Source organism: Syngnathus floridae, chromosome 5 (genome assembly GCF_059516105.1).
Source record: "Syngnathus floridae isolate MCC-2025c chromosome 5, RoL_Sflo_1.0, whole genome shotgun sequence".
Taxonomy (NCBI): domain Eukaryota; kingdom Metazoa; phylum Chordata; class Actinopteri; order Syngnathiformes; family Syngnathidae; genus Syngnathus; species Syngnathus floridae.
This window is the reverse complement of record NC_142417.1, coordinates 369,524-393,583: the sequence shown is the minus strand read 5'-3', so window position 1 is coordinate 393,583 and position 24,060 is coordinate 369,524. Positions and strand designations below refer to the sequence as shown.

General features: G+C 50.3%; 3 protein-coding genes across 8 annotated transcripts; 2 read left to right on the top strand and 1 right to left on the bottom strand.

The window, feature by feature from the left end:
• Positions 1-2,975: 2,975 nt before the first annotated feature.
• pi4kab (phosphatidylinositol 4-kinase, catalytic, alpha b) lies at positions 2,976-21,618 on the bottom strand. Of its 3 annotated transcripts, XM_088377394.1 has the most exons (55): positions 21,260-21,615; positions 20,494-20,610; positions 20,070-20,163; positions 19,533-19,621; positions 19,378-19,450; positions 18,900-19,177; positions 18,759-18,825; positions 18,547-18,698; positions 18,394-18,459; positions 18,205-18,301; positions 17,941-18,132; positions 17,772-17,872; positions 17,445-17,574; positions 16,947-17,076; positions 16,786-16,881; positions 16,515-16,698; positions 16,190-16,293; positions 15,925-16,093; positions 15,784-15,834; positions 12,820-12,928; positions 12,570-12,706; positions 12,370-12,503; positions 12,086-12,168; positions 11,935-12,005; positions 11,736-11,860; positions 11,569-11,650; positions 11,402-11,485; positions 11,009-11,098; positions 10,763-10,882; positions 10,183-10,197; positions 10,001-10,093; positions 9,434-9,590; positions 9,246-9,373; positions 9,003-9,161; positions 8,791-8,942; positions 8,617-8,724; positions 8,412-8,539; positions 7,994-8,152; positions 7,823-7,902; positions 7,526-7,725; positions 7,355-7,445; positions 6,734-6,901; positions 6,595-6,648; positions 6,311-6,431; positions 6,113-6,242; positions 5,651-5,794; positions 5,496-5,566; positions 5,241-5,347; positions 5,065-5,169; positions 4,837-4,962; positions 4,635-4,755; positions 4,354-4,513; positions 4,168-4,257; positions 3,807-3,890; positions 2,976-3,720 (listed from the first exon to the last, which is right to left on the bottom strand). In XM_088377394.1, exons 1-55 carry the CDS (start codon positions 21,362-21,364, stop codon positions 3,669-3,671), a joined length of 6,333 nt encoding a protein of 2,110 aa, XP_088233520.1. In that variant the 5' UTR covers positions 21,365-21,615; the 3' UTR covers positions 2,976-3,668. The 3 variants fall into 3 exon arrangements, with proteins under 3 accessions (XP_088233520.1, XP_088233521.1, XP_088233522.1); XM_088377395.1 differs by lacking the exon at positions 10,183-10,197; XM_088377396.1 differs by lacking the exons at positions 2,976-3,720; positions 3,807-3,890; positions 4,168-4,257 and having other exon boundaries at positions 4,425-4,572; positions 21,260-21,618.
• Positions 12,895-15,572, top strand: serpind1 (serpin peptidase inhibitor, clade D (heparin cofactor), member 1). Of its 2 annotated transcripts, XM_088377406.1 has the most exons (8): positions 12,895-13,036; positions 13,138-13,225; positions 13,304-13,598; positions 13,705-14,348; positions 14,467-14,615; positions 14,717-14,841; positions 14,918-15,062; positions 15,136-15,572. In XM_088377406.1, exons 1-8 carry the CDS (start codon positions 12,947-12,949, stop codon positions 15,325-15,327), a joined length of 1,728 nt encoding a protein of 575 aa, XP_088233532.1. In that variant the 5' UTR covers positions 12,895-12,946; the 3' UTR covers positions 15,328-15,572. The 2 variants fall into 2 exon arrangements, with proteins under 2 accessions (XP_088233532.1, XP_088233533.1); XM_088377407.1 differs by having other exon boundaries at positions 12,998-13,225; positions 13,330-13,598.
• On the top strand, positions 21,609-24,060 carry snap29 (synaptosome associated protein 29). 3 transcript variants are annotated; one of them, XM_088377417.1, is made up of 6 exons: positions 21,609-21,717; positions 22,294-22,553; positions 22,647-22,843; positions 23,119-23,204; positions 23,273-23,377; positions 23,530-24,060. In XM_088377417.1, exons 2-6 carry the CDS (start codon positions 22,314-22,316, stop codon positions 23,688-23,690), a joined length of 789 nt encoding a protein of 262 aa, XP_088233543.1. In that variant the 5' UTR covers positions 21,609-21,717; positions 22,294-22,313; the 3' UTR covers positions 23,691-24,060. The 3 variants fall into 3 exon arrangements, with proteins under 3 accessions (XP_088233543.1, XP_088233544.1, XP_088233545.1); XM_088377418.1 differs by having other exon boundaries at positions 21,648-21,717; positions 22,289-22,553; XM_088377419.1 differs by having other exon boundaries at positions 21,669-21,692.

Below are 24,060 nucleotides of genomic sequence, written 5' to 3'. Positions count from 1 at the left end.
TCTTCCAGCTTCAAGTGTGTGCCACTGAATGGTTCAATTAATATACAGTAACCCTCGCGCTGCTTCCTCCCCTGCTGGGGGGGAAAAATGCGTCTTATTCCAATTTAATGCATGGCCAATTCCCACCTCCGCAGAGCAGTAATTAAAATCCACACGCAAAGCCCCATTCATCAGCACAGATGACAGATAGAAAAAAGTATGTGCGGTGGTGGGCCCATGGGGGTTCCCGGACGGGTGGGGCAAAAGAGTTGACGCTGATTTCTGAAGACGTGATATGGTGGGGGGGGGGTTATTAAAAAAAAAAGATACATCTTTTTTATTTCTAGGAACGCTCACAATATAAAAGTGCCTTTTATTTCAATAAAGCTGTGACGATGCTGCATTCTGTAGCACCTGATTAGCATATGCCCCTCCCCCTTCTCACCTCTCATGACACCCCTCTATGGCACATTTTGTTTTGACAACAGTCCTGCTGTGTTTGGCACTCGCGCACACACATCTCTGAAAACACAAGTCCACATTTTTCTTCAGTGCTCCAAAGCCGGTATTCTGGTCCTTGCTATTGTGTTTGTGGGATCTGAAGCAGTTAAATTTGTATCCGTCTTCGGGGGCAGCCATTTTGCCCCTTGCTGCTTATAAGCTTCTAGCAGTGTAACACACATGCTAATTAGCATTACCCTAGCAGACTAAAAGCATTATAACGGTTTCACTCTTGAATCCGGCCATGACCAGTAAGTCCCAGTGATGGTGGCATATGTCCAAGAACCCCCCCACCATCTCCCGCCCGCCCATCTTCCCCTCCAACCACTGCACTTGAGCTTGAATGCTCCAAGCAGCTGCCGAGACTCTGGGCTCCATGCAGACCCAGGGAAGGGGGGGGCAGATCCTAATGAGATGCACAGTGTCAATGGCCACTCTCTCTGAAGAGGACACGAAGAAAAAAAAAAAAGAGTGTTCCCTCGCTCTCGCTGTCTGTTTTTGGTGCCCCCCGTCCTGCCCTCCTCCCCAGCTGGCGAGGGGGCTTTGTGAGGCGCCAGATGATAGCCCAGATGCCCCGGCCTTTCAGCCACATCCACCAGCCTCCCCTCGGGTCAGGGGTCACCACCGGGCACCTCAATGGGTCTCCGTGGCAACTGCAGCGATGGCGGGCGGTTTCGGGGAGAGTGGCAGAGGGTTTTTGTTGAGGCCCGGTTGCCATGGGTGGCCGGCACTCAATGGAGGACAAGGACAGTTGCTAGCTTATAGCTGATGTTGATCCTTAAACACTTCATCGATATAATATCAATATATCTATGGAACTTAATTGACACGGTACAGTAGCAAAAAGAATCTCGGGAAGTCTGCCGGTCACCAACAACAAACAAAACGTCAGATATTGCTTTTGGATGGCTATATCACACACATCCGTCCGAGGAGGAGACTGCACAGCATTGTTTCCACTTTGGACGGACGGACGGACGGACGTATGTATGTGTCCGTCACAGCGTCTGTTGGTCACGCAGTCCAAACAGATCAAAGGTCACATGATAAGGAGAGGGCCCACACAGGGCCCCCATTCAGCAGCCTGCGCCAATTGTTGGATAACACGTGGGCACCGACACATACCACACACACACACACGCACGCACGCAGACCACAAGACAGAAAGAGAGTGTTGTTGTTTTTTGTTTGGTAGCTGACGAGGCCTCACATGGGTGGTTAATGATTTGATACGCTTAAGTGGGTTAAGGGTGCCCCCTCACTGTGAGCACTCAAAGTCCTCTACCACAAAAAAAAAAAAAAAAGAAGACTAATCATAATGTTACTTTTTGTATATGGGGTTATTTTTTGGGGCTAGGTCTAATGATTATGTCGGAGTTGAAAATGTATCTTCAAATGAGCTGTACTATGGAAGTCCTACTTGAGGAGAATGACCCTGACACATGCTTAAACGCTGCCTGCTATTGAGCGGCCTGTCATCAATGGACCTGACTGTCTGCATTTGGACAAATGGCCTTTTCTCTAGCTAGCAACACTTGGATGGTTACACATCATGAAAGTGGAAAGTCATTTATTTACTACCGTGGATGTCTTCCACACGGTGCTCGCAGCCACCATCTGCCCCCCTCGGCGGTATTATTCCTGCGAGAAATAATTGTCACGCTCATTGTCGTCATGGACTTGAATGGTGAGTGTCAAGCTTGCTCTTCAAGTGAGCGAGACTGCAGGGATCAGATGAACATCAAGCAGCATCCACACTCACTCAGTCATGTGGTGTCATGAAAAACACATCGAGGTGGAAATCTACAGTATATGGACGCAATGAAATATGAATCCAACGTGAAACGGTCAAAAAGGCATCGGCACTTTTTGCCCCATTTCCATCCTTGTCACGTGACCGCTCAGCGCTCGTCTTCCCACCGTGCTTGTTTTTTTTTCATTGAAATAAACTTCAACTATGCAGAATATCAATGTAACAGAGAGCCGGAATAGTCGAAATGTTTTTCACAAAATACTACCGAGAAAACACTTTGGTGTGCCCCAAATGAGATACATTCATTTTAGTAGCTTTAAATGCATCATGCGATGGCAGCAACTGCTCGTGCAGCAGTGCTAACCTTTTTTATTTGTCTAAGTTAATACGACAATTAAAATAAATACATAAATTAACATTTGGCACAAATATTTGAATACATTACAATATTTTACTCGAAAAACATGAGAACGTTTATGCTAGTGTTCTTTAAGTAAGCGCTTGGGTTCTCAGCTATTATTTGGATTGTGCCGCCCTCTCGTGGACATTGTGGGAAAAAGAGGGAAGACGAATTATGTTACTGGATGCCTTCAATTCGGAGGACGGATTATGACTGGAAGTACAATAATTGTTCCAATGAGGCTCTCAGGTGAAGGAGCCTTCCGATTTTTTCCGCAGGTCACATTTAGACTAAGTGCCTTGAATGAGAGCGTCTTTGACAAACGCAACACGCACAAGTGTGTCTTTAAATCAATAGAATGTTTATTTGACTGAACATGTGATTCGAAAGGCATAAATAGATAGAAAAAGATGACAGAGGATCACAGCTAGAAACGTACAAAGAGCCGCCAAATCTTGACAATCAGTGACGGTACGACTAACACGAACGCACGAGTGCGCGCCAGCTTTGACTGGTCTGAAAAAACATTCACTGAAAAGCCACACGGCAAATGAACCCGTACAGACCTTCTTAATGCACCTGCATCCCAAAAAACAGCAAGCCTTCCCTTTGGATGCCACCTCGCCCCACAATACGGTGAGTGCAGCAGCATCACCACGGCAACCATGACCCTCCCTCATCAGCACTGTATTAAACAAAACCAGGAGCGATCCTCCGAAAAGTCAAGCGCAGCGGTACCGCGGTGGGGAACGAGAGGCCGGCAGGAAGGGCCCGCTACCGAACCGTCACGCTCATCAAGAATGGGTTGAAATTGGCACAACCAACGTGCAAACCAACAGCAGATTAAAGTGCACACAAGTTAAGCTGCAACAAGCGCAATCATTTGTCAATAGTGACACAGAAGGGAAAGAAACGATTGGATGCGTGGAGCAATGCAACATACGAAGGAACCACAGTGATTATTGACAAGGCACGCACGCACGCACGTACGTACAGTCCACACTCACGCATGCCAGCATGCTCAGGCACAAGCGTTTAGTAGGGGATCTGGTTTTGGTAGTACTGGATCATGTCGTACGTTCGACTCCTGCGGGGGACATAACAAAAGACAATTGGCCTACAACAAGTCCGTTGAACTTAAAAGAGAATGCATAATGCGAGCGAGCGGCCGACCTGCTGCTCAGGAAGCAATTCTGGATGACTTTAATAATGAAGGCGGCTGCTTCTTTCTCACTCAAACCGGGGTTGAAGCGCTGCCTGCAACCACAGCAGCAAACCTTTTAGGCCAGTATGGCGTGTTCATAGAACTACCGCAATATCAACGTTTGTAGCTTAGCCTGTCGACTTAGCGTTTCCCATCGTGTATGTGCTAGCACGACGCAAGAAGATTTTTCAAGGTCAAGCTTTTTTTCTTTGGTGAATCGCAAAATGTCTTTGATCTGTGTGTCAAGTTTGACCATGCGGTGCTGATATTTTCTTCATAGGAAATGTGAACAGCATCTTTGGAGAAATCAACTGAATAAGAGTAACTCACTTGAGCAACTTGATGGTTTGCCCTCTGAAACAGGGGAGCCCCGTGTCCAACATGAGGTTCACCAGGGAGACCACACCATCCATGTAAGGTCTAAATTCAGCAGTTTGTCAGTGCCATCGTGGTGGTGGTGGTGGCGACAGGAACTCGTGTTGGTCCAGAAAGTAGTTTTGGCGCGACACGACTCACCTGACTGCGAGGTAACCCCTCACGCACATCTCCATGAACCACTTGAAGGGCGTGGCCTCCATCTTGCCCCCCATGATCATCACCATCTCGTCCGTCAGCTTGATGTCGGGCTCCCAGCCCAGGTTGCCGCCGGGGGAGCTTTCGAACATGAAGCCAAAGTCTGCCGAGGCGCATCAAACGCTTACGCTGAGGCCACTTTGCATTCAAAGAATTGGGCGGCTGGCGGATGATGAAAAGCGCCCATTGGCAAAATTGCTAATCCATGCAAACAGGCGACATACCGATGTGGATGAGGTGGCCTTGGCTGTCCAGCATGATGTTGCCGTTGTGCCGGTCTTTAATCTGCAGCAGGAAGAGCAGCAGGCTGTACGCCGCCATGCTACGAATGAAGTTGTAGCGCGCCTGCAAGGACAAGGACCAACGCAAAGCGCCGGGTGAGGCTCGACCCGGCGGGACGGACTGCTCACATGCTACAAACGCTACCTTTTGGAACGCCAGCGTGGATTCATCGCCGTACTGGTTGCGGAAATAATCATACATGCCAAAGTCCGTTTGCCGGCCGAGCTGATCCCGAGACTTGCAGTCGGGAATGCACTCGATCACGCCGCACTGGCGTGAGAGAGAGCGAGAGCGAGACAGAGAAAAAAAGAAGCAATTTGACAGAAGCGCCAGCAGGTTGATCGGTCATCACTTTTTGAGCAGCTCTCTTACTCCTGGAGCTGTGGCCACCACCCTGTACGGGAACACGTAGAGGTCCAAGCCCACCAGCTGGAAGATGTTCTTGAACAGGCCGATGATTTGAAGCGCAAGCATGTCCTGAAGGCACAAAAACGACATTTGTCAAAGGTAAAAACTAAACGGCGGGAAGTTTCGAGCGGGGTCAGTACTTGTCGGCAGTCGTCGCCCACTTTAAAGATGGCCGCCTGCCAGCAGATTCGCTTGGCCTCTTCTTGGCTTTTCTCCTCGTCGGCAGAGTCGGAGCGGCAGCGCAGACCTGAAGGGAAGACAGCCGGAAGCCATATTCTCTCTCTCTGGCTCGCTCGCTTACCTTAAAGCCGCAATGAACCTTGACGCGCTTTCGGGCGACGCTTTGAAGCGACGCAGATAAACGTGCAACTTCCGACTATCTGGGAGGACAATACCTTCTTTTTCCAGCTCGCTGACGCCACATCTCTTGACTTTGAATTTGGCCAGGTAGGGAGCTTTGGCAGCACTGGACACAAATTTGACGAGGTGGGTTCGGTTGTCACTTTTGGATGTGTGCGCGAAATGAATGTTGAGCGTTCAGTGGCAACACCTTTGCATGGGGGTCCCTGATTTGTAGTCTATATCCAACACGATGGCCTCCGGGTTGCTGGGTAGATAGCAGCCAGGCTGGACTTTGATTTGGGATAGTGCCTCCAGGCAGGCCTTCTTCCGCTCCTCCCCTTTGGGAACAGGTCTGATTGAGACAAACAAAGCACTGAGAGTGAGCGAGCGAGCGAGCGCGGCTCTCTCACAGAACGACTTGACGCCGCGGATGACAGCTCGCCTCTGTTGTTGTTCACTCACATTCACCTCGGGATATTTGCCATGCCACCATTGGCCTAATGAGAACTGAGGGGACTTTTGTCATCCCGCCGGAGTGGGACAAATAATGAGCTCTGGTGAGCTGCTTCCCATCAGCTCAAAACATTGGAACACACGGGAAAAGAAAGGCTCGACGGTAAACAAAGCCATTTTTGAAGAGGCCTATGCGTCTGCTCTTCTTTAAACGTACTTGATCGTGGCTGACACGTTGGTGACCTTATTGAAAAAGTCAAACTCTCGCTGGTAGAAGTCCTTGGCTGGTCCAGACAAGCCGCCTGTGATCTCCTCCACCATTTGCTCCAACAGCTCGCCAATGTCGGCTGCAGGGGAGAGGGAGAAGACCGAATTTTTACGTGCCCATTTGGTTGTGAGACGAGCGTTGTCTTACGGTCTTTCTGGTGGGCCTCTTCATCCAGGTAGATGTTGGTCTTCATGTTCCAAATGAATTGATGGGCGAGGAGCTGGGACTTCTGAGCGGCCCACAGGATGTATTCTCTCACGTAACCCATCTGGACCGCCAGAAAACGAGACGGTGAAAAGGAAGCAAAAGCAACGGCCGCTGCTACGTTGGAGATGGACTGGGTCGTTATTAGCTACAGTTCCTTTGATGCCTGCCGCAGCGATTCAAGATAGATGCCTTTTGTCTTTATTCTTAGGGCTTCATATATTCACCTTGTCGTAACGAAGCGCCTGGACAATTTGCGGAATGTAAAACAAGATGGCGTCCTGGGGGGGGGAGGAAAAAAGCAGTCAAAATAAGTTCAAACCGTTGAAAAGGTCAACGTGAGAGTTGCCGTGTGAGCGAGCGTACAGGAGGAAAAGAGCGGAGTACTTTGACCCCGTATTGAGCCGTGAGCGGGTGAGGCGGGTACATGGAGGAGAAGTAGGACAGTCCCGTCGGTGGATCTGCGGGCGCCCAGCACAGGATATGACTCAGCTCGGGAGAGTCGGCGTCGATTGTGTGCCACGTCACTAGGAACTGTGGACAAATCAACCCAGGTGTGAATAGTTGTACACGGACGGTGGGAATCAACGACTGAATGATGAAGGCCGTGAGGGACGTGTTGTCTGTCCTTCCTGCCACGTGGGAGAGGCTCATTATCGTGAAACGCTCTGGAAGGATTCTGGACGGAGTGGAGCATCACCTCGTTAAGAGACGCCGGGTCACGGCAAAGCAACGGTTTATGATAGCTTAGCACTTTCAAATGCTAAGGTGCTACGGGTCAAAGCTGTTCAGCAGGAACCATTTTGCACAAGGTGTGCACAAGAACTACAAAGACTACAGTCTTTCCTTGAGCTAGAGAAGACAGAAGGATGGGCTATCTTGGGTCACCATTAAGGATTGAAGAATGGCAACGATTTTGCGGGACGACTTGAGGCAAGGGCCTTTGCTGCTCTGCTTGCTCGAGGAGGCCTGCCATCAAGAGCTCACCTTGACTGCCTCAGGGACGTCGCACACAGCGGCTGGATCCAAACGCACCAGACGAGTCACCTCCAACACAATGGCTTCGGTGTGTTTAAACCTGAGGACAAAGCCACAAGTGTAAGCAAATATAACACGGATCATTCCGAGCTTATCTTACAACCTTAGACATGGGCATACCTGGCTGGAAGCTGCAGCGCCAGGTACGGGGCGATGCTCCACGCCAGATTGACGTTATCCTTCCACTGTTTCTCCGTCAAGCTGATGTATTTGGACCTCCAGTTGGTGATGCTGGTCTCCACAGACTGCTCTGTGGCGATGGCCAGCTCTTGAGTCGACAAGGGGTTGTACCATGTGGTCAGACGCTCAATCTCGCTGGCCTACGATACGGCACAGGAAAGGCAAAAAACAAAGCAGTGAATTCATGCTTTTTTTTGGGGGGGGGGGGGTTACGACATTGTGATCAAATAGAAATACCAGTAAAGCCAGTAAAAGGGTACGACGTTTCATGTAGTACTTGTGCAGTTGAGAGCCTCGGTTGCTTTTTTTGGAGAGGCCTTTGACGTTACAGGAGAAACGTATCAGCAATCGATCATGTGTTGTTGTTGGGGTTATTTTTTTTGACACGGCACGATTTGCTTTCTCCACCTGATTTCTTGGATATGGTGGACATCCCGGAGGACAGAGGGTAGGTGTTAATCCATCCCTGCGCCACCTGCTGCCTCTGACCCACGGCCGCATCCAGGTTACTGCGGCTGTCCGTCACCCCCATCACTGTCAAGCTGTTCACCGACATGTCTTGTGGATCTAAACAAATCATGGCATCACTGGAGGAAAGAACACAATACCTGCACAATCCAGACAGAGCTGTTTGGAATAATCGCTCCTTGAGCTCGATTGAACATTTATTGGAAATTCAGGCCCCGGCAGTATTCATACCACAGAGCGGCTACACAAAAGACACACAGATGGCATGAGCGCAACTCAATCGGGCAGCTGAGTGTATTTTGCAGGCGTACCTAATATAGTGTCCGATAGCCTACGGATCGAAAAGGAGCAAACCCACCTGGGGGAACCAGCTGGTTGGCAGCCAGATACTTTTTGTCTGACTGCAGGCAAGCGTAGAACTTGATCATGATGCTGATGTCTTCTCTCAACCTCTGATCAGCTTGAGTGGGAAATTTGGGATTGACACTAAAACAAAAGCAAATGAGTACACTGACCGACAAGGCTTTGTTTTTTTCCTGCCCTGCCACGCTCCTCTTTTCTACCTGAAATAGTCAAAAGCTGTGGAATAGATCTTCTCCCGCAGTACGTTCTTGACGGTGGCGTTGGTCACCACGTCAGCGTGCAGGAGAGTTAAACCCAGAGTGAGCAATCTACAAAATGAAGCAGAATGCGGTCATTGTGTTCAGCGCGCCGTTTCAAAGCATCAGACGGCCCACCGAAATCTCGGCCCGATGGCCGCCACGTGGGTGTTCAAGTGGCTTTTGGCTCCTCCCACGCTCAGAGACAGCGACCTCTGCAGGATGGTGGTGAAAATCTCCACTTGGTCCGAGCTGCTGTATTTGGCTATTTCGAACCTCTGCACCAGAAACTGGAAGAAGACAAACAAGATAAGAGCGTCTCCCCGTACAAAAGGCAACTGATCGCTGACCTCTATCCACAGGAAGTGGGGGATGACGTCGGGTGCGCAGGGTGCGGGCTGGCTCTCTTCTGACACAGCCAGGGGCCCCGCCTCCGCCTTGGCGACGGAGAACAAGCCCATCTTCAGCTCTACCGACATCTGCCAAGCGCCTGCCATCTCACGCATGAACTGGACACAAAGCACAAGATTGCTTCCCCCGCCGCGTGGGAAGGTGCCCGCTGGTCATTTTGAAGCAGAGCGCTCGCTACGCACCGGCACTTCGACGCCGTCGTGCGCGGCCAGGAGCCACTCCCAGCACGCGATGGCCGTTTCCATGCCATGTTCGGTGAACATCTTCAGGGGCGACCAGCAAAGGTGGTGCAACAGTGGAGCATCGCAGTCTGACGGCAAAAAGGAGGAGTCCGTTTCAAAATGCTTTTAGCAGAGCGGAATGGGCTCACTTTTGGTGATGATTAGCAAGGCTGCCATCTTGAACATGGCCCGCGTGAAAGCCTCCGGATCTCGGCTGTCCAGAGCGCTCGTCATCAGCTCGACCGTCAACTTGTTCAGGTCCGACTGACTGCGCGTCGCCTCGGAAAACTGGATCATACCGGCAACCTGATAACAAACGCATTTAGGATCTTTGATGGATTCTCGCAAATGGCTCAATAGGGAATCCTAGCAATAATCAGAAGAAGAATAATCATGCGCTAGCACAGTGACAGAGAGTCAGCGTGTTTACATCAAGAGGAAGTCAACCCAGAAATATGCATTCTGAGGAATATCGCATGTGTGGAATGGGAGCGAAGCAGCAAATCTCAAAGCGCTGCCATTTTGCCACTGTCAACTGAAAAGGACGCTCGCAAGCAATCAGGGGCTTCAGAAAACCAACGAGTCGAGATGGGTTGCGACCTGGCAAGTGGGATCGGAACACTGGGCTTCGCACAACGTTTGATGACAAAGAAAAAGCGGGGGTTGACTTCCACTTTAAACCCCTAACATGACAAAGAAACAAAAGTACAGAATACCTCCCCAGTGTATCGGTTACGCAGGTTGAGAGAGGCCATGAAGTTGGAGTAATCTTTTTTCACACACGCAGGTCTCTCTGTCAGCTGGGTGTTCTGGAGAGGCAAACAATGTCATTTGTGCAGAGGACAATTGTGGCTTGCAAGCCCCCGCCCGCCTCACGGTACTTTGGATTCAAACCAACCTGAGGGAATGCAGCCTACGGCGCGGGGCGGAGGACGGCATAACCGTTAGCCAAACAAGCCACCGAGTTTCATTGCGCCCGAGTAAGCGGCAAAATCCGACCAGCCGGGTAGTTTGACACAGACAAATAAAACAAATGAAGCAAATGAAAGACGCAAATAGCATCAAAGCAAGCCGGCCGCAGAACACCTACGTATGCCAAACGCACGCACGCACGCACGCACGCACACGAGACAAAAATTGATTGTGAGCGCAAACGGAAATCAACATTATTCCATGGAAGCAAAGAAAGAGACCATACCGTGAAGCCAAGTAAACACATCAACATGCGAGCAAATGGGAAATGTCGCGAGCAAGCGGCCAAAGAGCACTTTTGCTGTTAGCCATTGAAAAAGGGACAAGTGGCTTCAACGCAGCACTTTGCTAGATTTTCGACCAGACAAATGTTTAGGCTCAGCTAAGTTGGCCCAGATGCAATATTTATTGGCACGGAATACACGCAACTGCACGCAAAGGAGCCCAGCGTACGTGTGTACGTGCGTGCGTGCGTGCGTGTACGTGTGCGTGTGCGTGAGACTCACGCCCAGAGTGGTACTCTGCCTGTTGTAGCCTGCAAAGTGCAGGATGCTCTCCGTGGCCATGGCCAGGCCCGTGTGCTGGGACAGACCCGACACCCAGTTCTGATGCTTGTTCAAGTACTCCTGCCCGACACACACACAAGAAGATTGGAAGAGAGAGAATTGCTTCTCTTTTTTTGGGGGGGGGAAACAATCAAATGTTCACAGATACATGCTGGATCTTTTTCTGCGAGCTGGTGAAAGAAAGACCTGCAGGTGTGACTTTGTGACCGAAGGGGCCCATTTCATTGCTTCTTTCAGGATCTCCCCACAGCGAGCAGCAAAGTCCTTCACGATGCTCTGGGAAGGGTGCAAATAATCGACAAGTGAGGCAAAATAAATCCATGTGATTACCGCACGAAAAGCATTCAGATAAGCAGAAGAAATAACTCGACGGGTAATTCGGAAAATTGGGTAAAAGTACTAAAAACAAATAAAGTATCACTGAATTAAAAGTACAGAATTGTGCTGTACTACAGTAATCGCTTGAACAGCACTTTTATTTTGCAAATATGCGTTCAGTTGCAAGTCGACGCTATTTTGATTTGGGAACCACTACACCAGGCAGCACGGTACTGCCCTCTAGCGGACGCAGTAACATACCTCTCTGGCCTCATACGTATCGGGTACAGTAACGCTGTATGGAGTATCTGGAATGTCATAATAAGGCTGGTCCTTGTGGATGTCCTGAACAAGAGGGAAAAGATCACTTGATCTTCCATTTTGCGGAACAACAAAAACGCCAGCCGTGTCCTGTCCCCGATACTTACTGCACTTAGAGACAGCGAGAGCGTCTGCAAAATGTCTAACATGGTCTTCAGCACGCGGCCATTCCAAAGCAGATGCGGGAAGCTGGTAAGAGCAGGAGACACAAACAAACATTCATTACAAACATGCTCCATGCAGTCAAGGCGACAGGAAGAGGAAGACCACTCACGTCTCGGCCAAACCGGAAAGATATTTATCCGCCACTCTGCGGATCCGCTTGTGGGTGTGGTTGAAGTTAATCAGCAAGAATTGGGCATGACGCTCCAGTTCCTCCTCGTGCTCTTTGGTCTTTGGCTGGAAGAGAAAAAAAACAAAAAAAACATCCAAATGTTGCTGATTCAAATGCAAAAGGAAAAAGACACACTCACCTTGTCGGCCATCATTTGAAGGAAGACGTCAAACACCTTGTCGCCGACACAAATGATGCACTGCATCATTCCTGATGCGGCGGAACAGAAATTTGGGGAAGATCAAAAAGACCGCGATGCAAAAAAAAATAAAAATAAAGGAAGCCCTTACCGGATTTGTCTTTCTGAATGGCTTTGTCTTCAAAATAGCGAAACATGACCTGGAAGCGGTCAGGATCGTTGGAGTGGAGCATCCTGCAAGAAAATCAAGCAAGGAAGCAAGCAAAAAGGCCTCATTTCATAAACGTCCTTTCTTCGGAAAAAAACATGATCAACTCTTGTCTCTGATCTTCACGCTTCACTTTTGCAGCCCTTTTGTCTTTTTTTACATCAGCTGTCAACAGTCTGCTTCATTGCGCACTCGCTATCAGTTGCTACTTTGGGATTTTTCCTGACCTCATATACTCTAATCTGTAGACCGAGAGCAGATATGTGGACATGGCAAAATCAAGCTTGTTGATAAGGGCAGATGCTTCCGGGGAGGGGTCCAAGAGATTGTTGATGGTCGCCCGCAAGTCGTTCAACTCTGCCTGGAAGAGGAGAGACGCTTTCAATATGCAAGCCAGGCGGATGGCGCTTTTCTGGGCAGGCACTACCGCTGTGACGGTGTCATTTTTCAACGCAGAGTTGTACTGCAGTTCCGAGCGAAGGGGCTCCCCGCTGGGGAAGGTCAGCAGAGGAGACTTGGTGGCAATTTCACAAACACCTTCATACCACTCTTTGGGCCAGAGACCTGCAAAGACAGCACAAGAGACAGACACCCAAAGAGGTTTCCAAGGACTTGCCGCCGTTTTCAGCCCCCTGAACACATGTTTTGGAAAGCTGCGCTAAAGCCGTTCATCCAACCTGATCCTTCCACTGCAAAACCCATGACCACCGAGTACAACCAGAAGTCTCGAAACAGCTTCTGGAGGCGGGGCTTAGCTTCTTTGATTGGCGGCAGTCGTCTGGTCAACTGTGAATTGAAAAGGGAATGAACGAACGCATGAAAGGATCCGTTGCGAGAATTGGTCCTAAGAGAAAATCAAGAAGAGAATCGATCCATCATTCGTCTCACATCTACGTACGTCTTTTGTATCCCCAGACCAGAGAATGAAGAGAGTTCAGCGAATGTTATCGAGTCACCGGACTTTTGGGTCTGTTTGATCTGGTCTGTTTGTTTAGGAGGAGACCACGTCAAAGTTCAACTTTCCATTCCATTCAATTCACTGCTCGCGTCCCGTAGCAAAACACAAAACAGCACTCGGCCAAGGTAAGACACCGACCGGAGAGACGTCGACAGCTCGCAATTTGTTACGTCTCATTTGATTGTATCGCGGCTACGTTGAAGGAGCTTTTCCACGTTGCCCCTTCAAGATGCAGTTGCTAGTGAGAGTGGTCTCGGTGGCCTGCTGCCTACTGCTCAGTCCAGCGCTGGCTGCCATCAAAGACCTCACGTCACACTTTAGTCCCTCCGACCCGCAGCCCAGAGGCTTCCAAGCCACGGGGGCAGGGGATACGGACGACGTCCCCTTGGAGTTCCACAAGGAAAACACCATCACCAATGACCTGGTCTTTGACGGCTTTGAGGACCAAGACTACATTGATTTCGATAAGATCCTGCTGGCGGGCAGTGACGACTACATGTGAGTAGTAACCATTTTAGAATATTTGGGCAGTGGCCTATGATAAGATAAAAAAACCAACAACTGCACGCATGCACGCACGCACGCACGCATCAACCTTTTCCAGTGAAGGAGACGAGATTGACGAGATCGCCACCCCCGCCCCGGACATCGACATATTCGCCGAACCGTCCGACCCGAAAATCCGCCGCGCCAGACTCCTGCGCCTCTTCCACGGTCGTTCCCGCCTCCAACGCCTCAACATAGCCAACGCCCTGTTCGGGTTCAACCTCTATCGGAGTCTCCGTAACGACGTCAACCAGAGCGACAACATCTTACTGGCGCCGGCCGGGATCTCCATCGCCATGGGCATGATGGCTTTAGGAGGGGGAGCCGCCACGCAGGAACAGATCTACAAAGTTCTGGGCTTCGCCGAGTTTGTCAACGCCAGCAGCCACTACGACAACAGCACGGTGCATAAGCTCTTCAGGAAGTTGACTCACAGGCTCTTCCGGAGAAACTACGGCTACACGCTCCGCTCCGTCAACGACGTCTACGTCAAGAAGAACGTCTCGGTGAAAGATGCTTTCCGCGCCGAGACCAAGGCTTATTACTTTGCCGAGCCGCAGTCGGTGGACTTTGGCGACGCGGCCTTTTTGAACAAAGCCAACCGTCGAATCCTCAAGCTCACCAAGGGACTGATCAAGGAGCCGCTCAAGAGCGTGGACCCCGATATGGTGCTTATGCTGCTCAACTACTTGTACTTCAAAGGTGAGGTGGGCCATAGGAGACAAACGGAGGGAGGCCTTTTTCCCCAAATGGAGGGAGGCCTTTTTCCCTTCGCAGTAGTATAGCGAACTGAGCCCATGTACCTTGCTTGCACGACCAGGCACGTGGGAACAGAAATTTCCCAAAGAGATGACCCACTACCGCAACTTTCGAACGAGCGACAAGACGAGCGTTCGAGTGCCCATGATGACCAACAAGGGCAACTACCTGGCCGCTGTCGACCACCAACTCGATTGCGACGTCCTACGGGTGAGCCGGGGCGCTCCTCCGTCCGTTTTCCTTTTCGTTTATCGAGCCTCCGAGAGCCGCAGAGGCAAATCATTTGCGTCGTGTCACGTTGGCCTTTTCAGCTCCCCTACTCGGGCCACATCAGCATGCTCATCGCTTTGCCCAGGAGGATAACGGGTATGAGGAACTTGGAGCAGGAGATCTCGCCCACGGTGGTCAACAAGTGGCTCGACAACATGACAAACAGGTCAGCGGCTTCCTTATGAAACGTTCAACGTCTCCACGGCGCGTCGACCGGACGCTGATTTCCGGAGTGCCCGCAGGACCCGTGAGGTGGTGATTCCTCGCTTTAAACTGGAGCAGAACTACGACTTGATCGTCAATCTGAAGGAAATGGGTCTCACGGACTTGTTCCAGGACGGGGCGGACTTTTCCGGAATGACCTCGGATAAAGTCGGCTTGAACAAGGTGAGTGGGGAGAAGTGGGGAGACGAGAGCCGTGGCTTTGTCTGACGCGTGCTTCTTGGCAATTCTCCTCAAGCTTCAGCACCAGGGAAGCATCACCGTCAACGAGGAAGGAACCGAGGCGGCCGCTCTGACCCAGGTGGGCTTCATGCCCCTCTCTTCTCAGATCCGCTTCGTAGTGGACCACCCTTTCCTCTTCCTCATCTACGAGCACCGTACAAACTGCGTTGTGTTCATGGGCCGAGTGGTCGACCCGTCAAATAAGTAAAGAAAAAGAAAAACGCACTTCCAATTGTTCCAACCAATGCCGGAGGTGGGGGGGGGGGGGGAATATCAAGATGGTTGGTGGTGTCAAATGAGGAGAAATGATCGAAGCGTGTGTTTCTTCAAACTTGAGATTGCCCGGGTGAGGTCACACACGTTTTTCTGTCTCAATGTTATTTTCAAATTCGTTTTTTGCGGAGATATTTTCTCTGTCAAAATTCAGAGTTTAATAAACAAACAAAAAATATATATATATGTGTCCTAAAAAATTCCAAGAAATTGAAACTTCTTGTCATTTGCCAAATGAATATGGGTAAAATATTTACTCTGTCAAAATTCAGAGTTGAATAGAGAAAAACAAAAAAAAATTCCAAGAATGCCCACTACAGAAATTGAAACTTCTTGTCATTTGCAAAATGAACTTGAACTAATACTATTTGAAAAGGCATCATCCACTCACCACAGCGATGACTGGGATGAGAACGCCAAGATTCCCAGCACTACTCGATGCCTGCAAGAGCAAGAAATGATTTTTGGGTTTTTCTTAGTTTGATTTGCGATTGATAATGTGGTCCAAATGCGTCCACACACACACACATACTTTGAGCGCTGGCCCCTTATCTGACGCCCGCTCACTGGCTCGCTTCCCTTCCAGGCCGAGCTGGACAAAGAGTTCCAAAAGGTTCATCATGAGTTCATCCACCAGCTGCTCGCCCTGCAGGTTGGCCGCAATGTTGGCCAAAGCGTTGATGACAGCTAGCGAGCAGTGCCTTGTGAGGAAATACAAACAAGCCCAGCGTGAGCAAAGGCACGATCGATGAGCAACCTAATAGCAGCAGCTCGCTTCGGTCGAATCGCCCTCTGACCGGTAGCCGTGATCTCGGGAGTCTTTAGTCGCCGAGTAGACGACTGAGCTGGCCTTCACGCTGATTTGCTGGAATAGGTTCCACACTTCCTGGTAGATGTATTGCTAGCGCACAGAAAAACATGGCTAGACTATTTCACAATATTCAAACAATCGTACAAAAATGAAATAACGATACGAATGAGAAAAAAAGACCCGGAGCTACATAAGAGCACTCACTCCACTCTAGTTTGACTCGAGTTCAATATGACTGACTACGAGCCAAGCAAGTTTTAAGTCGAACAAAAGAGGACACGCAGGCAGATAAGACGGTGGCCAGGACTCACATTCCCTGTGATGACCATGCAGCCCAGCTGGTCTATGATGAGTACGTCCAGCTGGGACGGAGGTTGACAGAACTTCTGCTGCAAGATCTGCAGGATGTGCTCCATCACTTTTGGCGTGTCCCTCAGCGCCACGGCGATGTGGCCCAGCGTCCGAATGGTGTGATCTGGGATGAGGTGAGCGTCCCTGGGTTTGGGGCGGGTTAGGGAGCTTTGAAAAGAACAACGGTCCGCACCACCGCTCACATTTGACGCCGATAGATCCGTGACTCACTTGTCATTCTCCTGCGAAATGTACAAGCGGTTGGACAGACTGGCCAGAAAGGCCTCCACGATCACGTTGTCCATGGTCAAACCAGCTTTCAGACATCTGGGCCGACAAAAGGTTCGCTCCGTCATTGTCTCTCCACCGAGCTGGATCTTCTCGCGACCGACCTGCAAATGTTGTCGATGGAGATATCTCGGAGCTGCTCGTACATGGATTGTTGGTCCTTCTTGCTGGACAGAATGTTGACCGTGGACTGAGCGTGCTCATTGGTGACGTTGATCCGGATTTCTCCGGCGCCTGCATTTCAAACAAGACGTCTGGACTTTATTCTTCCGTCGGACATTTCTGTTTTATCGTACTTTGATATACTATCTGTTTCGTTATATTTCCACATGAAAGGGAGAGAAGCGCTAGGTATGAAAACACCTTTGACTGTTTTTAAGCGTCGCTACTCAGTCCTCCTACGGCAGACAGTTAAGCTCATCAAAACGTTACCCTGAACCTTCCTACGGGAGTCCGAGGTGCGCTCGCCACATTGTGTTTACAAAGTCAGAGGCAACGGATCGATCGCAGCGGGTGACGTATGTTTTGCCGCCGGTCGATGAACACTGTCATCAATACCGGGACGGTGTCGACAGTTCGCCTGCGCGCCAGAGTTGCGCTACCTGCGCTGTACTGGCTGTGGTACTTGTAGAGTTTTACGATGACGGGTGACGGAACCACCAGGAAGTCCCTGAGGGATGTTGTAGCAGAGTGCGCCACCACAGGAAACCTCTCACAAAGACGCCCCAGGCCCTGACAAGCACAAGCACAGGAACAACAGCAATTGGTAAGAGAAGAAGAGCGCCAGCACAAAAATGAGCAAAACTCAAGGCCCACACGGATCCGTTTTAGCTTTGTAATGGCGGAATTGGCATATTCATCAAAGCTTCTTTGCTTTATTGAAAATGAACTTTGCATTATCGATGATTTGAGCGGCACAATGGTTTTACCTGCAGACAACAGATGAGCAAGGGCATGTGAGCGATGATGACTTTACTGGAGGTTTTGGACTGCAGCTTCTCCGTCAATTTGCTGCACAGGTTCTCGGCTCCTGTTGAAAGCACATTGCAGGGGGTCGAGTGGAAACAAAGCGCCCTGGCCAGCCTCCTAACCAATTACCTTGCTCGTCTTTGACGGCCCACACCATGAGGTCCACGCAAGCTGCGTTGGCTTGGCAACGCAGCTTGAGGGGGCTCTGTTCCCCCGGCAACCCCCCCGCGTCACGAAGGACGCGCTGCAACTCCGATTGGCTGCTGCTAAATTGTTCCAGGACAAAGTCGTGGACTTCCCGCACGAAGGCCGCTTGTAAGGCTGGGATCCAAAAAGCAGCGCAAAGTCAAACGGCTTCAAATGAGCATTTCGGATGAAGCGCCACTCATTTACCGTTCATGTTGTACAGCGTGTCCCTCAGCATTTTGAACACGCACACGTACAGAGGGTCACTGAAGGTTTTGTAATGGAGGTGGCTTCCGGGATTGGACTTCAGTAAAAACAAGAAATCAACAAATCACTCGATTGACTCTTTTTTTTTTCTTTTCTCCTTCCCCTCTCGGCAACGCACGTCCCCTTTACCTCCGTCACTTCGGCCACGGTCGCGTCGAGGGTTTTCAAAAAAGGTTCGGAAACAAATATCTTCACCTGAATGGAGACAGTCAGAGGAAAAGACTTTGGGGGCGCGCTCGGCACGTTTGGCCGGCATCAGCGAGGAAAACGGCGGACGCAAACCATGCTGAGGAGCTGCCTGAGCCCATCCAGCGGCACCTCAATCTCATTGTCTCCCGCTCCCAAGAAGAGAGGAGACACCGAGAAACTGGAGCCCACTGTGGAAAAGTAGTAGTCGGGATCCACCGCGCGGCTCCCGGGGAAGTAGGAGGAGCCTGGAACGACACCCAACGGTGGAGGCTCGGAGGAGAACCCGCGTACAAAAGCATTTCTACCTTCAAAGTCATGAGGGCCGGGCGTGGTGGGAGAGCAGGGCGAGTGGCCTCCTGCATCAGCGCAAACCTGAGACAATAAACCCGCTTTCAAGCTCAAGCCCACCACACCAAACTCAAAAGGCACTCAGTCGCCTGTATGACCTGTGCGGCGGCGGCGGACGAGTCGAGCTTGGCGGCAGTGCGACGATGGCGCAGCGTGTCGCTCTGGTACACGGTGGTCAGCAGGGAGTTGGGAATGATGGAGCGGAAGTCATTGAAGGATCGGCGCCGCACGCCCTCCGTTTCCTCCGCCACGCAATGAGTCCGAGGCGAGTGTTTGGGGAACAACTTGGACAAGAGGGCTTCGTCGGTGACGCTGTAGCGGCCAAAGGCTCGCGTCATGCCCAATAAGCTGGGCACCGTGTACCTGCACAGGTACACTACACATGGAGAGGGAGGGAGGGAGGGAGGGAGGGAGGGAGGGAGGGAGGGAGGGAGGGAGGGAGGGAGGGAGAGAGGGAGGGAGGGAGAGAGGGAGAGAGGGAGAGAGGGAGAGAGGGAGAGAGGGAGAGAGAGAGACTCTCAGGGCTTCTGAAGGCGTGACTTGCCCACCATCAGTGATCCATGCGTGTGCTCATACCTTTGTCATGATTATCAGGCGTTTGGCACATCTCCAGCAACGACTGCATGACTTCCATGATGGTGCTCAATATCTGCAAAAGATGGGGGGAAATCGAAGCATACAGTATGATTGAGTCATCCGCTTGCGTCGTCAAGCAGATTTTGCAGACTCACCTCTGGCCTGTTGTCTCTGTCCCTCTGAGCCACATCTGCTAAAAGAGTCACTAAACAGAAGCTGAAGTTTTCGGCCACTGGGAGGAACTCTGGAGAACAGGTGGCGACGCACAGAAACATCATTCATTCATTCATTCATTCATTCAAGGGAAAAAACAACTACAACAACAACAACAACTCGCCAAGGCAGTAACAATGTACTCAACCTTTGCAAAACACTGCCTTTTACAATGACCAAATCAATAAAGAAGTTGAACGGAATGGGAGACTTTTCTGCATTGAACAGAATCTTGGCCGGCCGGAGGAGTTCTGATAGCAGAAGTCTGCGTGGGCGGATCTGAGCTGCTGTAATTGACGTCATGTTGTATTTCTTAAGCAGTCAGAGGAGGCGGAGACCCTCAAGCCTCAAAAATTGGACATTTCAGCCTACAAGAACTTGACGAGTTGAGTCATTTGATTCCAAAGTATACATACATTTGGGGCCGTAACAATGGCATTGGTTCCCTTGTAAGAGGATTGTGGATTGTGCTCACTCACCCTTTCCTTTCTTTCCCAAGCCTTCTTCGATCCACTGGACACGTGGGAGGCCTCTCAGCAGGCTCAGCAAGTAGGGAACAAGCGTGTCTTTGTGCTGTTGGTGCCAGGCAAATCGTTACACGCAAATGAAAACAGCCGCCGCCGCACTCGCTTTGAAACAATAGGTGAGAAATAGGAAGTGGCAAAAACACTGCAACGCGGAAACGCGGAAACAAACAAACAAACAAACAAACAGGAAAACCATTGACAAGGAATGAGATGGAGGATTCCAAAATGTCAATGCAATGAGGGATTGAAACGACGACAAGGTCTGATGCGCGCGCGCGTCTAGTCACAGGTTTCATGGCATTAAAGGGATAATACGCTTATGGTGGTGATATCGAGTCAAAGCGGTACAATAGCGCCGTCAAGGTACAGCGCCGACCTGTAAGCCAGACTCCACTAAAAAGACAGCCAGGGCCACGACGGCGTCGATGCGGCGCACGTCCAGTGAGAACCCGCCCGGCGACTCCAATGGACACATACATTGTAGCCTCTGAACCTGAAAGGACACAAACAAATGGATTGTTCACACATTTGGGAACGCACATTAGACTGAGCGTCCCCTGCATTGGACATTTGGCTCCCATTTCAAAGTGATGACACTTACAGCAGACATTTTCCCATTCAAAATGTCACTTGTCATAGAGTGTGGAGTTCTTTTAAATCCTTACATGTGGTTGTTTTGTTTGGAGTTTATTCCCCTCATCGTGTCAAAAGGTGTCACACGGCCAGCGGATATTTTGAGCCCACAACGAATCTTAAACTTGCGTCAGTGCAGCCCAAACAGCCTTCAAATAAGCTCGCAACAAAACACGGTTCCTTCCCTCAAACCTGTTTGACTGCAGTGCTTCCCAACACGGACTATTGATTTGGAGTCTCTGCGGTGCAACGCCAAACGAAACGATTCTTTTCCATAGCTCGCAGAGAAGCGCAAAGTCAATGAAAGCAGAATTACAGGCAATCAACACCGGTCAAAAGTCAGCGAGTCATCCATGGAAGTCGCTCGCCTGGAGTGCGGAAGCGGGCGGGCAGGCGGGCAGACGGGCGAGCGGGCAAGCGGACCTTGTTTGCCGTGTTGCTCGAGCGAGCGAGCATGTTTCCGCTTCCAGCGAGACATGTTGCTGCTGCTGCTGCCGCTGCGCCCTCACCTTTTCCACCGGTGCTGGCTGGTGTGCGGCCAAAGAGCGTGCCAGCGACAGGACTGTGTTGAAATAGAAGCCTCTGTGGCCGCCGCCACCTCCTGTCACCGACATGTTTACCTCCCTCGGCAAGCAATCCTCCGCGGCGCGTCACGTCGCGTCGAGGAGGGGGAAACAGGCGAGTGAGAAACGGACGCCCGAACTCGCGCTTTGGAAACCGCAGTACGGACAGCCAAGAGGGACACACTTCATAAAAGCACCCTTCCGTAATACCTCATCATTTCCGATAAATGCAATATCCTTAACTTACACCTATACATTATAACATGTTCACAATGTTGTACCGTCCTAACAATTGTAATGCCACTTTAAAATCCTGCTCTGCGAGCCTCGGTGACGTCACACAGGAAGTCTTCGTGCCAGTCGGTCATCTGACCTAGCGGTAAGAGCAGATCGGGCGGCCAGAGGTTGGTTCTTTTAACGACGCTCATTCCCCTTTTTAATCCTTTGTGTCGGACATCAAATGTGTGCATATGCGGGGTATTCGCTGGTTTCTTTCGGCCTGTGGGTGTGGTTGTTCTCTGGCACTTTTCCTTCAGCGAGTCGTTTCCACATCGCATTCTCATCGTGTCAGCAGTTGACAGCCAATCTTAAATTGGATCCGTAAACTGTCGGAATCTAGCCGATAGAATATCTTGATTGATCCCATAGGGGTGCCTACGTTCAAATCAACACGTGTCCGTTGATGCTAGTAAATCCTCTTCTACTTGTTTGCTGTTTCTTGCGTGCCTGCCTGCCTGCCTGCCCGGAACGTTGACTTGTACAAGGAACGATGGAATGGAGTGACAAACATGTTCACAGGGCAAATGAGTCAAAGTACAACTGTGCTGTTGATCATGATGGCAGGAAGATGAAGTTCCATGACTGCCCGTGAAAGAACTCTGCCAAACAAAGCTGCGAATGCCGAAACTGCAATCCAATGTGTGTGACGAAAGCTCCAAATCGAGTCGTGAAAGGTGTGCTTGTGTGCCCCGTCAGGTCAGATCAGATCAGATCAGATCAGATGGCGTATCCAAAGTCCCACAATCCGTTTGCGGACGACGACGACGACGAAGAGAGCTTCCGGCCTACAAACAGGGCCTTGGACGATGACCACGGCGACAGCCAACTGAGCGATGGCGAGAGGAGACAGCGCTACCTCCAGCAGGAAGTGATGCGCACAGCTCAGTCCGCGGTGGACAGCAGCTACCGTTCAATCGGCCTCATCTATGAATCTGAGAAGATGGGGGTGGAAACGGCGGAGGTAGGAAGGAATAGGTCACGCCAATCCCTTTTGTCCGGCGTGAGGAAGGAAGCCATCCTAACCCTCAAATCCTTGTTGTTGTTGTTTGTGTAGGAGCTGATGCGTCAGGGGGAAGTTCTAAAAAGGACGGATCAAATGTTGGACAATATGGATGAGGACATGAAGACCAGTCAGAAGCACATCAATAGCATCAAGAGTGTTTGGGGCGGCTTGGTCAGTTACTTCAAGGGCAAACCTGAACAGCCCAAACCCGCGCCAGAGGAGCCCAAGGCCTACGAGGCCAATGACAGGTGAAGCCCGAGGGCAGCAGCCTTCCTAAAAGAATGCTTTTCTTATCGCATGCCTTCAAACCAGGATTCTGTAGAACACTCGGAACGCATGCTAATCACCCCTGGTCCGAGCCCAAAAGCACAACAAATGGGACACTGTCTGGACAATGGCAACTTTGAAACGCAAACAAAGAAGCAGGACTTGTCCACTCATGTATTTCAAGTCAGGGCAGCGGCCCCCGCTTCTGCCTTAATGTCCCCCGTGTCATTTATGGACAAGTTGCTCTTTTCCTCAGGTTACAGAATGCCTTGGCCACTAGCAAAGGGCAAGAAGACAAATACCAAGCCAGTCATCCCAACCTGAGAAAGCTGCAGACAGGAGGTACACCGTGACGTGTCATATACTACGACCTGAGGTGTGCTCTGACGTCTGCTGGTTTTTCTTCGAAGGGTTTGGAGCCACGGCATCGGTAGATGGCGGCTCCTCCTCACAAAATGCACCCCCTCAGAACAGACACCTTCGACAAGCTCACCAGACCTTGGACAACAATTTAGGTAAATTCATAAGACATCTACAGTGAGCTTCCGTTCATTGTGGGAGTTATTTACAAGTACCAAATGTATTCACGAAAAGAAAAAAAGAAAAGCCAACTTTATCTCAACTCGAGCTTGATCCATACAAATGTACTTGTTTTCACCTTGTCTAGATGAAATGGCAAACGGCTTGAGCCGCCTCAAGAACCTCGGCTTGGGTCTGCAATCTGAGATTGACAGCCAGGAAGACTCCATCGATTCTCTGCTCAACAAAGTGGACAAGATGGACACCAAGATCAACAGCACAAACCAGCAGATTAAAAGGCTCAAATAAAACTAACTCTTTGGACTTCAGAGCTCACTGACATCTTACAAGTCATCACTTGATTTTCCATCCTGTCCCAATGAAGAATAAACTCGCACGTTCTTTTTTGCATATTCATTTTGCGGCTGTGCCTCCAAACAATGTGTATAAAAAGATGTTGCCTTACAATTGATACAGATAACTGTTGACATTTTCTCTTGTCCAACAGCAGTTGGACGCAACAAAATTCTTTGGTCTTTTATTTCTTACTGAGCCTGTTGTGCATTGATTGTTTAGATAAATTGGAGTGTTTGAGAATGATACAGGGTAAAATTTACTGTGAGCCAACTGGAATCATTTGACGATTACATGGAATAAAGTTGAAGAAATATTCCCTGAA

What these genes read in the sequence shown, in the direction of transcription:
- serpind1 (XM_088377406.1), top strand. Translation starts at nt 12,947, where the DNA reads ATGAACGAACGCATGAAAGGATCCGTTGCGAGAATTGGTCCTAAGAGA. An exon ending in CAACTACTTGTACTTCAAAG is followed by an intron (nt 14,349 to 14,466) that starts GTGAGGTGGGCC and finishes TTGCACGACCAG; the next exon opens with GCACGTGGGAACAGAAATTT. An exon ending in TCGATTGCGACGTCCTACGG is followed by an intron (nt 14,616 to 14,716) that starts GTGAGCCGGGGC and finishes TGGCCTTTTCAG; the next exon opens with CTCCCCTACTCGGGCCACAT.
- pi4kab (XM_088377394.1), bottom strand. Translation starts at nt 21,364, where the DNA reads ATGTCGGTGACAGGAGGTGGCGGCGGCCACAGAGGCTTCTATTTCAAC. An exon ending in CTTGCTAATCATCACCAAAA is followed by an intron (nt 9,374 to 9,433) that starts GTGAGCCCATTC and finishes TTTTGCCGTCAG; the next exon opens with ACTGCGATGCTCCACTGTTG. An exon ending in CCCACTTCCTGTGGATAGAG is followed by an intron (nt 8,943 to 9,002) that starts GTCAGCGATCAG and finishes GTCTTCTTCCAG; the next exon opens with TTTCTGGTGCAGAGGTTCGA.
- snap29 (XM_088377417.1), top strand. Translation starts at nt 22,314, where the DNA reads ATGGCGTATCCAAAGTCCCACAATCCGTTTGCGGACGACGACGACGAC. An exon ending in TGGGGGTGGAAACGGCGGAG is followed by an intron (nt 22,554 to 22,646) that starts GTAGGAAGGAAT and finishes TTGTTTGTGTAG; the next exon opens with GAGCTGATGCGTCAGGGGGA. An exon ending in GACCTTGGACAACAATTTAG is followed by an intron (nt 23,378 to 23,529) that starts GTAAATTCATAA and finishes CACCTTGTCTAG; the next exon opens with ATGAAATGGCAAACGGCTTG.